At 42.2% G+C, this 13,363-nt stretch overlaps 1 protein-coding gene across 1 annotated transcript; it reads right to left on the bottom strand.

Annotated features, from left to right (window-relative positions):
• Window positions 1-778: 778 nt before the first annotated feature.
• fam89a (family with sequence similarity 89 member A) lies at window positions 779-9,843 on the bottom strand. The gene is made up of 2 exons (XM_040125418.1): window positions 9,425-9,843; window positions 779-7,039 (listed from the first exon to the last, which is right to left on the bottom strand). Exons 1-2 carry the CDS (start codon window positions 9,671-9,673, stop codon window positions 6,746-6,748), a joined length of 543 nt encoding a protein of 180 aa, XP_039981352.1. The 5' UTR covers window positions 9,674-9,843; the 3' UTR covers window positions 779-6,745.
• Window positions 9,844-13,363: the final 3,520 nt, after the last annotated feature.

A 13,363-nucleotide genomic window follows, 5' to 3' on the forward strand; every position in this document is an offset into this window, starting at 1 on the left:
ACTGGTTTATCACGTTTTAAGAAACAACTTTCTGACTTTTGCGCTGCCAGACTCTCTGATGTTTTCAAAGCTGATTGCCCCAGTGGACCAAAAAAACAAAACAAAACCAGAGGACGAGCCGCACATGCGGCTCTGAAACGATGGTTGCGTGGCCCATTTCCTCAGTCTCTCAGGGAGGTTTTGTGAGAATTTAAATAAGAGTCTCTCGAGTGTGAAAGATACAAACAGTGTTACCATCATCAGTAATTCATCTGAACCCCACAGCACGAGGAGCTGCTGCATCAAAGAGCCCGTCACATCGTGCCGCAGAGAGGGTCGGCTCAACCAGAGCTGCAGCAGAGTGGCAGCTACCCAGGGCCAAAATGCAGATCTTGGAAATTTAAATGCAGGTCAGAGCGAGATGCATTCAGGAAAGAGAAAGAAGTAGGGCAGCAGAGAGAGGGAGAAGACGACTGAGAGAGATGTGTCTTGTAGCGTTTAATGCGGTTGATGATGGTCGATCTTGTTTTTTTGTTCATTTTTTTTTTTTCAATCATTCCACCACTTCAAGACTGAAAAATGTCAACAAGCTTCTGATGGATTCCCATGAAATTTAGCATTGACATTCTTTAAATTTTGTCCATTTGTCACATTTCTTTTTTTAAAAACGGTTCCAGGGTTTTCAAAGCCCAATAACACATATTTATTTATATGTCAGTTCTACCGACACTGGTTTAGTTTTGTACTCTGTTTCATGTAGAAGCATTTAAAAAAAAAAAAAAAAAGCAAACTCCAAACCTGAAAAGTATGGAATCACTTTATTAAATTAATATCAGTATAATAACTATGAGAGGAAAGCATTAAGACTATTGTCCAAAGAAACAGTAGTATGGTCATTCATGGATTAAAAAACAGGAGTAATGATGGATGGTAACAGCGCTATGCAACACAAAATACATAAAAACCTTTTTTCCCTATAGTTATTTAATGAAGGATTATGATATACGGTATAAATACGAAGTCAGACATTTCATGTTTCTGGTCTCTCATTAAGTTACCAAGGACAGATTCAAACCAGTTCAACGGCTACAGCTGGTACATACAAAAAGTGGATTATAATCTGTATATTCAGTACGTCGACGCTAACGATTGGCTGCAAAAATGATCTGCTGGAGTGTCTTGGGTTTTTTATTGGCTGATTTATGAGCTGTAGTTAAAGTGGTGTCTCGACACAAGTCAGCTGTAGTCAGCTGTGGAAGAAGCCTGTTTCCATGAACTTGTGTTTTCATACATTTTGAGGCTTTTTCGGGGAGGCGAAGAAGTTTTCAGGCGGCTGAAAGCTGGCCCCTCTGACTATAGACCAACACGTCAGAGGAACAAATGTCCCCTCCAACACCCACTCAGTGAATATCGTCATCTTTGATCGAGTTATTCTGTGTCGAAGAGTCTCAGTTTGCTCCTTTTGGTGCATTTCCACCTCCACATCCTTCCCTTATTTCCCATAATCCTTCCTAACAACCGCCAAAGCAGGGGTGTCAAAACGGAGGCATGTCTGACTACCACAGCGCCCGCCCCCTCACGTCTTGGCGGTTGCATTGCATTCTGGTCTATTGAGGCCACTTTAAGTAGAAAAATTCTCCACGTGATTGTACGAATTCGGTGCAAAATGGTGGCTCCAGAAAGAAGCCCTGGCTTTTTGATTTAGAGGGGGAATGAAATGACATTTACAATTTCCATAGGAATAAATCCATCGTAGTTGCTCTAGGTATAGAGGTGGGACACCACATTCTGTAAAAATGATCCTGTTAATCCTGAATGAGAAAAAAACAAAACAACCGAATAACAAAGTGTCACATTACGATAAGAATTTTTTTTGTCCCTCCAAGGTGAAGACATGTTTGATCATTTCTCTTGAGGAGCCCACAACACGAACAACATTTTGCCAGAAGTTTACCCTGAGAAGGCAACACCACATGACACATCCAATAATCTCGTGAAAAGGGGAGGTCGTAAAAGTAGAAAAACAAACACCATTCATTTGCTATAGGTACGATACTGGGTACGACTTGCTGGTGTTAGAAGCTCCTTTCAAACTCTCCTCTGCTACCGTAGTGTTCCTGTACAGGGAGCACCGCACACCTGTGTATTGAAGACCGACTAAGGGCATCAGGTAGTTGTAGTTTTGGGGGATTGAGCCCATAACAGCCACAAACAAAACAAGTGCAAAGCCATAGTTGAACACTTGAAACGTTTGAACGAGTGAAGGAGGGAAACCACGTAGCTTATTTTGCAAATGAGGGGACAGATTTTAAGGCTGTTACAGGATGAATGTTGTAGGAAGCTGATGCCATCACCTCTTATCCTGTGTACATGTTACGGCACATGTCTGACGTGTACAATATGTGGCAACGCGTCAACCCCCCGACAGGAAGGGAACTGCCTCGCTCTGAACGAAGAGTGCGAGGCAACTCGGACTTCAGAGGGAAGAAGCATCAAAAATACGCCGTTCCCAACAGCTGCATCCTCATCAATAGAATTGGAAAGCAACCGTTGATGGAGGAGTAAAGAAAAAAAACCAAAAATAACAGCAGAGCCTGGAAAAGACCAGAGTGAACCTCGGGATCAAGTTGACTCTTTTTACTGAACAAACACATTCATCCAAATCTCCTAGCGCACCTTTTAATCCGCTCTTTCTGGGATTTTCTGGATTTGTAGTTGGAGCATAATACATAGATTGGTAACATTTGGTCACCCAGACACTGAGTCATCTCTGTAACAGTGACGTACAACATCACCGCTGAAGGATTTAGGGGGCTGCTTGAGTCATCAAATCTGAAATACTACAGATAGCAGCTTTAAAAAACCAAGTGCATGTCAAGCAGGTCAAACAATAAACAGTTTGTGGTAAATTCGCATCTCAACCTTGAACAGCAAGCCACAGGGTCTGGGTCCTGAAGGTTTTCCAAAGGCACTAATTGTGTCAACATCCAATAAAAGGCCTGGGTCGAGATTTTTTTCCGAAATGTTTTAAATGGCATCGGTTAGATTGTTTGATAAAAGGTGCTTTGAGCTTCAGATTAGCAACAGGTTTCAGCGATAAAACAGGTGATTTAAACCGACCCTGAATGGTTAATTCGACAGGAAGTATTAGTAGCATTCAGATCCAGGTTTACTGTACAGACAAAATGTTACGTTTCAGAAACCGTGGCCCTACACGGACTGGAAAGATCCGTAACAAATAACGCAGAGGACAGACATTCAATCCGACTTATTAGACAATTAAACCCCTGTATTCTATGAAAGGCCTGTAATTAGTTCTGCGGTTGTATTCAGAAAAACTTGCAGATGCATTGTGGATATGAACAGGTAAAGTTTAAGGGTGAGTAGGTAAATATGTGAGAAGCAGAAAAACCTCAGTTAACCCGAACTCAGATCATAGGAAAACGACAAATACCCTCGAGAGATATTCATTTAACCTCAGAGTTTTGACTGAAAAGATCCAACTGATGAGGGAACGGTTCGACATTTTTGCGAAATATGCTGATTTGCTGTCCTGTCATCTTGCCTTCTTCTAGTTCAGCGCATAAACCATGTGCCGTCTTTGAAACGGTGGTTTGTGCGCAGATTAAAACACTGAGATGTAACATGTTAGTGAGCTTTAGAGTTGCTGGTGGGTGTTGTCACCGTCAGACAGAGCCAGGCTAACTGCCCCCCCCCCACGTTTCCAGTCACTGTGCTAAGCTAAGCCTACCGGCTGCTAGCGTACCTTCATATTTACCGCAGAGACAGGACGGTGGGATCGATCTTCTTAGGGAACTCTGATTCTAATCTGACATACGAAGCAAATAAGTACATTTCCCAAAATGTCAAACTATTCCTTTAACATCACACTGCTGTAATGTATGTACGATAACTACTGTCCGTTTTGTACGGTTACCGTTACCACACCTTTGACTTTTGAGCTCTTTACCCAAAACGCGTGTGGGTGCGACGGCGTTCAACGATGAACGAATCTGTTAGACTTTCATATGTCGGTCGGCGACATCAATTTCACACCAACTACGCAATTAGAAATCAAACGCTTTGTCTTATCCAACTGAAAACATTAGCGCTGCATTGAGCGGGTTCAAGGCGTAGTTGTCGCCCCACCAACGAACGCCCCAAGGGACCGTGACAACCTGTTTAGAGTTAAGCGTCGCACTCCGTTCATCAGCTGCGAAAACGACTCGTAAAGACATTCTTCAAGACATCAGACGTCTAGACGTTCTGTACCTTTTTAAGTAAACTGTAACCATTCGTGAAAAGCAGGTGGTCTTCTTCAGCACCTCGAACCAAATGCATCTCACGTTGAGTGCTGTACTGTCTTTGGTTTCGTGGTCCATCAGCACACAGAGGGCGGGCCGGTCTACAAACAGATGGCGCCGTGTGATCTACACAGACACGGTAGCAACGCATTAATGGAAATATTAACTTCCTACAGCGTCTCATAGTGATGGTGGGTACTGACAGTATTGCAGGTTGCGTTTCGCGCTCCAGGTTCGGCTGAGTCCTTCGCTGTGGAGGTGTAGACGTTAAGGAAGACCGCGCAGACAACTGCGCCATATTAGAAGTGAGAATTACGTCTTTGCCTGTCGTAGGATACGTGGTGCAGGACAACACCATAAAAAAAAAAAAACCTTTTTATAGTTTAAAGTAAGGCTGCGTTAGTGGAGTATTTTTGTTCAAAATGTCGAAACTGAAACACTCCTCCGAATGCAAGCAGAAGTCCGTCGGGAGAGCATCACCTCAATGTACTGGAAGGTTTTTGTCTATTTTGTTCACATGCATACATTTTACAAAATAGACACAAAATAAAAAGAAAAACTTGACTTGTTAGTGACCAGTATTGAGTAGAAATGAAAACTCCCCGCCACCACGGTTTCAGGACGAGGCTCAGATAGTTGAACAGAAACTGGGTGGTTTGCATTACATCCCCTCTGACATGTCTTAAATAATGTCCAGCCTGACCTTGAGCCCGTACGGAGCTGCTCCAGGCGTTTCCGCCGGAGGCAGCGGAGCATGTGTTGCTAAGATGAGGCTGCTTAAGGTCTTTATGTTAGGGTACAAAGTATTACAAAGCGCCCAGACATTTGCTACCAGGTTTGGAGCTACAGCTCTGTGTTGGCGCCGGCGGCCATATTTGAAGGCCACAGAGGGACCACAGAAAAACCTGGCCGGTCGACAGCAACTTACAATTTGACCGAAACAGAACTTTTCAGATTCACTGACCACCAAAGGGCCAGATTCATGCACTTCTGATTCCGCATCAGTGTCGCTGCTATTAATGAAAATACGTAACAATTAGCAAGTGCAAAGCTTGTGAGGTTGATCATAGCCAAACGGATTTTATCCCGTTTTTTTTTTTTCCTGAATGTTTTCAATTGTCGCTAACTAGTTAGCACCTGCTACCTGGCTATGTTGAAGGATAATTATAGTTTAGCACACATTAGGTGTTATTTTCATAGTTTTTACTGTCACTTCTATCGATTATGATAATACTGCACTCAACATACTAATTGCCGAGATCCGGGAACAGATGCTTGTTTTTTGTTGCCAAGTCCCCGGCTCTCGGCAATTAACTCAGTGAGTACAATGTTGTTATTATAGGAACAATGGCCATAACTATGAAAAAAGACCAAAGTTCTGACGTATGAGAATTATCATAATTTACAAGATCCAAAGTCCTACTGTTTCGTTCTATTACATGGATGCAATCTGGACCTTCCACATCACCAAGTCAGAAACAGAAACACATCACAGTCGCCCATAATGTGTTCGAGCAACAGTTTTGAAGCTCGGAGAAGCGAACTGCTGTATCTGCAGCCCAGGGCACTGGGCTTCCGTGGTTCTCACCTGTGCAAACAGTTTAAAAACTGTTTCCAGCATTCTGAACATTTCACATTTTCAGAAGAAACACATGCTCCTTCCGAAAGGCCAAAAACCGTAGACCGCACCCCTGTACATAAAACATCATAAATGAATGATTTCACCGCTTAAAAGTAACACACGCAGTCTCCATCAACATGTCCAGGAAGTCGATCCCCTCTTGCACCATCATCGATCGCATAGTTCAGAAATCCCATCCTCCGTGTTCACGTGTCAAGTCCCGGTTTTTCTGGGATTTCCAGCCTGTAAAAGCTGTACCCTTGTACCTGGGTAGAGCTGCAGTACAAAACTTCCGTTGAGAACAACAGGAAAGCAAATATCTTGTTATTTATATTATATAATAAATAATAAAACTTTGTTCATATATATTGAATATGTAAAAAAACGTTCTGACAAAAAAGGGTGACTGGCTAGCAAAACCACTTGATACAGAAGCAGCAGCGGAGCTGATTATAAAAAGAAATTCATCGAATATATTGCCTAATTTTGAGTATACGGAGTCTTTGAATACAATCCAGCTCAACTCCTGAGTGTTTCAGAGGGTGTTAGCAAGCAACTTGTCAGGACACCCGGCCGCTCAGCTCCACAGTCTGATGAAGGTCCTGGTCACGCTGCAAAAAAAAAAAAAAACATTCTGCAGCACAAGCAGGTATATGTTTCACCTGAGGAAGAGCACAAGTGAAGCTGGAGCTGGTGCTAAAAAAGAGACGCCATGAACCATCCACTTCCCTCTCGAAGGCCAGAAGGTTTCCAGAGCCGCTCAACTTTTGCTCCAGCTTAGCTCAGTCTGTTACCCCCAAAATTGTCTTTCCATCTGCAGAGAGCTGCCGAGAATGAGGGCTCAGATGGTGACGTGAAAGGAGTCCCAGCTGTCGTCTTTGCCGCTGCTGCCCCCGTTCTTGGCCGCTGCCATCGTGGCCCTCCCGTCTCCGACCTCCCCGTCCGGCTGTTCCCCGGTGGGAGTGGCGCCAGGCTCCGGGTAATACTCGTCGTCCTCGTCGAAGTAGCCGTTCTCCATCATGCTGAGGCTGGAGGCGGCGCTCAGGTCCTGGCAGCTGCCTTTGTACTCCTGGATCGACTCGTGGAGCGACCACAGCTGGCACAGCAGGGACATGTCCTGCTGACGCAAGCCCACCTGGAGGGGGCAGAAGCAAGATGCTGATTAATGCATGATACATTACTGATGGAGTCATTCAGCATTTTCAAAGCCTTTTCTTTGTTGATTTTAGAATAAAAAGCGTATGCTGGTTCTAAACTGCTGCTACTATTAAGTCCCCCGAGGAAAAACACTGACCTGTCCATTAACTGATTAATTGTTTGGTCTATAAATTGTCGGAAAATAGTGAAAATGTCCGTCACCATTTCCCAAAGTGACCCACAGACATTCTGTTTATTATCGCATAAGACAAAGAAATGCAGGAAATCCTCAGAAGAAGCTGGAATTTTTGCTTGACAGATAACTAAACGATTCATGGACTATCGAAATAACTGGGGGTTCATTTTTCTGCCCAACAAAAACCAATTCGTTAATAAACTAATCGTTTCAGCTCTACAGACCACAACAAGGCAAATAATAACCAAACATCAGTGCTATAAACAATTCCAAAATTAAGAAAAATATGAAAAATAAAAAACTTAAGTTTCAATAATTATTAATTGTTAAGTACATTAACAAGTGAAAATGCCAAAGAATGATGTCATTGTTCAAACTTCTCAAATGTGAGGATTTAATGCATTTCTCCTTTTTAAAAAAAAATCCTTGTAAAGTGATTATCTTTGAGTTGACTGGACAAAACAAGTTGGGCTTGATGGGCATTCCTCACTATTTTCTGAAATTCTACAGACTTAACCAGCTTTCCATTAAATTAATAATGAAAATAATCTTCAGTTGTAGCCTTAGGTGACATTATGACGTTAACAAAGTGACGAACTTGAGCCTCTAACATGACGGTAAGCGGGGTTGAATAGGGCATTTCTGCTGCATACCTCTCTGCTGATAATGCAGTACGAACTAAGGGTCACTGCATTGTCTTCCAAACAAGTTACAGTTGGCAGATATGCAAGTCAGAGTCGGTTCGAACAGCTGAGACTGTGTAAACTGGGGAGCAGCTCAGAGCTTCTAAAATATAGGACAATGACAACTTATTAAACTAGAAGGGCGACCCCGCCGAGGCCAGTGTCAAACAACATACACCAGACAGAAAAAAAGAACACATTTTCCTAGTAAATGATCCGGATCTGCCCCAAAATCCGATGTCTTCTTCCCTGGCCCATGCAACATCCCACCAACAAGTTCATGGCAAATCGGTTCAGTACTTTTTTCTTTTTTTTCTTCCAGTCCTCCCGACAAAGACACAAACAAACCGACAAGACAGACGCGGGTGAAAACATAACCTCCTTGGTGGAGGTGACGATGTGAACTACAAACTCAATAGTAATACCTCAACGGCAACAAAGCGAAAAGCCTCGAGTTCAGGACTCGCCGCAAGGAGAGTAAATGAGGCAGAAACAGGATTTAGCAAAGCCCGTCACAAAAAATCCAAATGGCAGTGGGGTTGGGTTTCAGCAACAGTTTGACCTTTTTCAACTAAATTACTGGATATGAGGAAAGAGGCTTTTGTCATGTTTTGACTACGAGCCATCAAGGAGTCCAGCGAGATACTGAAGTCTGCTCTGCCTCTGACAGAAAAAAATCCCTGCTGCTGGCAAAGGAGTGTGAGAGAGAATGCAAGTGTCTCACTCCGGTTACACCTCAATTAATGTAATAACATGTATTAGTTCACTACAGGATTTTACGCTGGCTCATGTGTCAAGGGGGGGAAAAAAAAAACTTAGACTTAAGTTAAAAAGGTATTAAATTGAGAGCTTAAAATAATAAAAAATAAATCAGCACAAGCCTAATGACTTAATTTGCCTCATCAAATGCAAAGCTGTGCCTGATCCTCTTTTCTCTTGTATAGGGTGTTCTTCATGCCAGACTCCATTTTTTAAAATCGCGTTTTATCTTCCCATGCTTACAAACCACTCTCTCTACTGGGTAGCATATAAAGTGTTACAGTCTGATAAGGGCCTTTTTTTTTTTTTCTTTAACCTCGGTAAACATACAATTCATTAAACAGAACTGATAACACTGCACAAAAATACTCTTACTTTTGGGCTTGTTCGATTGCATGAACCCCTTCCATTAAAAACTCTAGTGGTCTTTTGCAAAAAAAAGACCAGATCCATGTTTGAAAGTTGATATTTTATTTATATAACGTGCTGCATGCTAAACGGTATGTATGCCGAATCTACCAGGGGACTCTAATAATTTGCGAAAAGCCGTAAGTTGTGTACTAAGAGGCGGTCAGGTTGGCCCACGAGCCAGGCAACATCAAACTACCAGAATTTCTGCAGCGAATCCGGCTGGATACGAATATACAGCGCGCCGCAAGATTAAACGGCTCTCGACGACACCGGGGTTTGAAAAACGGAGCACTTTCTTGTCGACAAATGACATGAACACTCCCTAAAACGTTACCATCTCTTTCCGCAGGAGAGCCAGGGCAGCGTCGAGGTTTGCCGGCTTGTTCGCCAGCAGGTTGTCGGCGTTGTTCCTGCCTCGGCTCAGGTCGTCCTGGATCATGGTTTTCTTCACGTACATCCTCTCCATTTCTCGCCAGGAGCCGCCGCTTGAGTTCAGCAAGCCGCTCAGGCTCTTCGGCAGCGGGGGGAGACCCTCGATGCAGGCCATCCCTCCCGCCGTACCGTTCGTCGACTTACCGTTCATCGTCTTGCGCGTTGGCGGACGAGGAGAGGTTAGTGTTTTTCACCGAGGGCGACCGTTTAGTCCGCAAAGATACCGGGGACACTGTGGACGTACAAGCGTCTCCCGCAGCAGACGAACCGAGCAACAGCCGCGGGTTTCAGTGCCCAGGGCGGCCAGCGACGCCACGTCAAGCTAGCCCTTTGTGATGTCATTAGACTTCCGGTGCCAGAACCAAAATAAAAGCAGCTGAGGTGAAAGTGGTGTGTGTCTTTTGCCCGGATGGTAAAATAAACGTTTATTTGACTTATCATTTCACAACGACTACATCTGGATGCAAGGCTGAATGTTTGATGTTTGAGTCCCGGTGAGGTTACTGGCCTGCCAGTGTGCTGTGTGACCTCCCAGCATCGGCTTGTCCCAGAGAAATGACCGTCTGCACCCATAGTATGGTACGGTGCATTCGACTCATTTCATATTTGTTTCTGACTATTACACTTATTCAAATTAACTGGTTTAATATGGGCCATGCATTTCCCACACATGCATTCGAGAAAACAAGATATTAGGTCAAACTTACCACAAGCAGACAACTTTTGTGCAGGTATTTAAGGTCTTGTAAAAATTGTATTTGCTATTTTTTATTATTTTACATTTTGAATGTATTATTTGCACTATAATGAGGTTTTTTCCATGCACGTGTGTGTATGTTGGGATACTTCTTTTGTATATAACTTGTAACTCAATAATAAAAAAAAAGAAAACAAGATATTCACACCTTTCACCGTAATAGATATTCCGAGCCATTAAAACCCAGTTTATGCAGTAAGATTATTACGGCTGCGACAAACAATTATTTTCCTTATCAATTAATCTCCCTAGTACTTTCTCGATTGATCGATTATTCGTTTAACCTACGAAATGTCAACAAGAAGTGGAAAACCCCCATTCAAACCTCCCACAGCACAAAACTGATATCTTAAAATTGCTTGATTTGTTTGTCGGTCCAAAACTCAAAGATAAACTATCATATATGACAAAGAAAAGCAGCAAATTCTCACAATTGAGAAGCTAAAACCGGAAAATGTTTGACAATTTTGCTTGAAAAGTGGCTGAAACGATCAAATAAAAAGAATACAGGCAATGATGATAAAAAATTAAAACAAAAAGATAAAAATAACATCATTTTTGGGACCCTGTATAGTGCTGATGCGGATCGTATGGGCACCAGGACACCGAAACGATTACAGTTAATACGTGACTCAACTGGGTTCTTTTACACGGTGGACAACGTCCAGGCAGACCACGTACTGCCACCGCTACTGCTACTGCCAAAAAAATACTACTTAACTATTTCACACCTATTATTCAAACATTACAAAATCAATGGATCCCGACGTGGGCCCCGATGACATTAGCCTTTCGAGACCAGTACAGATCAAACCTAAGTAATCTCCGTCTGCGGTGTAGCCTACAGTTCAGCCTCTAATACCTGGAGAAAAAAAGCCTTTATTTTGAAGCTTAACTTTTGTCTTGTTGGGATTGATTGTTGCACATCTGACGCTTCTGGATCGAGGCTGAACAGTGAAATCCGCTTCCTGTCCTTTTAACGCTGGGCGTCTCCCAGCCGACACTTAGAGGCAGGAAAACTGTCCTTTACACTTACACACACACACACACACATATACATATATATGTATAATATCAAAGAAATGTAATCGATTTTAAACAGAGACAAGAGACGATGAGACGAGATCACTTCAAATGTTTATAATGAGAAATAAGATACTTAAATTCCATTTGGAATAAAACACATAGGACTTGATAATTGATCATTGATACACAATCAGTCTTGAATTAAATTCATAATAATTGAAAAAAAAAAAAAAACTTGACATATTTAAGTCCAGATCAAAATTACTTCTTTACACTTCAAAATAAACCGTAAATGGAAAATGAGTGTGTTCATAAATACAAACTGTACAAATATCATCAATACAAAGAATGAAGAGTTGCTGTTAATAAGAACGCCTTAAAGTTAGTTGAAGGAGCAAGGGAATTTCAATTTCTGATCCTTTCAGCGTATTAATCTTTGTTCCCAGATGACCTGATCTGGCCCTTACAATGAAACTCAAGTCAGCTCCTCTTGATACTTGCCCGCTAACGTGAGCAGCTGACGCGTTCTAGCATTAAACGAACTGTCTGCCTGTTGGTTTAATGGAAGATTGTGTTCATCTGAGCCCCTACACTGAAACAAATTGATAGATTTCCCCCCCCCCCACGACACCAGAGTGTAGTCAGAGGGTTTCGGGTCATGACAGGAGTGTGTGTATGTGACAATAGTTTGAGCATAAAGGACAGATGGTGGGCTTCACTTCCCACCCCCCCACCCCCCAGCCTGCAGCCCCGGCACAACAATAACACAACAATAACCTTGAAATGGACACACAAAAGCATCACACACGCTCTTTAGAAAGAGAGGAGCATGTGCTGTACAGCACACACGCACACATGCACAAACACACACACACACACACACACACACACACACACACACACACACACACACACTCACACACACAGAGTCAGGCAGATGGATGAAGCCTGAAGCCTGCTATTCCTAATCGCTCTGCTTAAATGAATAAAATCTGACTCATATTCACAGTTAAGATATAAACACTAGTTATTCTTGGGCTTCTTATAAAAATCCTTGTTATTATTATTATTATTATTATTATTATTTTATTATTATTTTGATTGCCCTTTGCTTCTTAATGGTCCAAGGGAATAATAATTTTGGTTTTGGACTTTTGGTCACACAACAGCAAGACATTTGACTTGAATTCTGCAAAGTATCTTTTAATTTATTTTTTTACGGTTTTCCGACATTTTATCGACCAAACGATTAATCCAAAAAAAAGTAGCAGTTTAATAAATAATGAAAATAATCATAGCTTCTTATACAGTCAATTATGGAGCCCTCAGAAATATAACTGAATGAATCAACAAACAGGATCCTAGTTAAATTATTACAATGTTAGCTTAAAAAAAAGATAGCTCGCTAATGCTACTTAGTCGCGAACGCAGAGACGTTTGTTTGACATTATGAGAAAACACAAATTAGATCAAAATGTCAAGTACAACAGAATAAATTCCAAGATTTATTTTCACTGTGGTCTTCAATGACGATGAGAGACGTGAACTTGAAGATACAAACACAGCGTCTTCCGGACTATCAGGCGGCGTTTGATTTTGTTAGCATTAGCCTGCTGGCTAGAGCGCTTTGGCTACCGCTAAGAGCCTGTACGGCGATGCCACGGCGGTAAGCAGTGCAGTCAACGCATGATTTTGGATGATTTTGATGTAGTCGTATGACGAAAGTCAGGTTCAACTGGGTAGCTAGCGGAAAAGGCTGTGTTTCAGTGCCACACAATCCTCTCGTTTCATCCGCTGATGTGAAACACACTTTTTTTCTTACACCTCCACATCTTTTACTACATTTTATCAATTGCGAGGCTCCATAGTTATCATAGGTTCAAATCTGTATTAGAATCCACCTTCGTAAATTAACCAGTGAACGCTCAGTGTTGACTTTCAAGATAAAACACCTCCTTTTGCTGCTAAATCTAGGTTTTTTTCCAGGATGGATAATCAACCAACATTGTCATTTTACGTGTCTCAACCTGTTAACTGCTTCCGACTGTTTTAACCCCA

Source organism: Xiphias gladius, chromosome 4 (assembly GCF_016859285.1).
Source record: "Xiphias gladius isolate SHS-SW01 ecotype Sanya breed wild chromosome 4, ASM1685928v1, whole genome shotgun sequence".
Taxonomy (NCBI): Eukaryota; Metazoa; Chordata; class Actinopteri; order Istiophoriformes; family Xiphiidae; genus Xiphias; species Xiphias gladius.

Coding starts and splice junctions, on each gene's coding strand:
- fam89a (XM_040125418.1), bottom strand. CDS start 9,673: ATGAACGGTAAGTCGACGAACGGTACGGCGGGAGGGATGGCCTGCATC. Junction 7,040..9,424: donor CTCTCCTGCGGAAAGAGATG/GTAACGTTTTAG, acceptor TGCCCCCTCCAG/GTGGGCTTGCGTCAGCAGGA.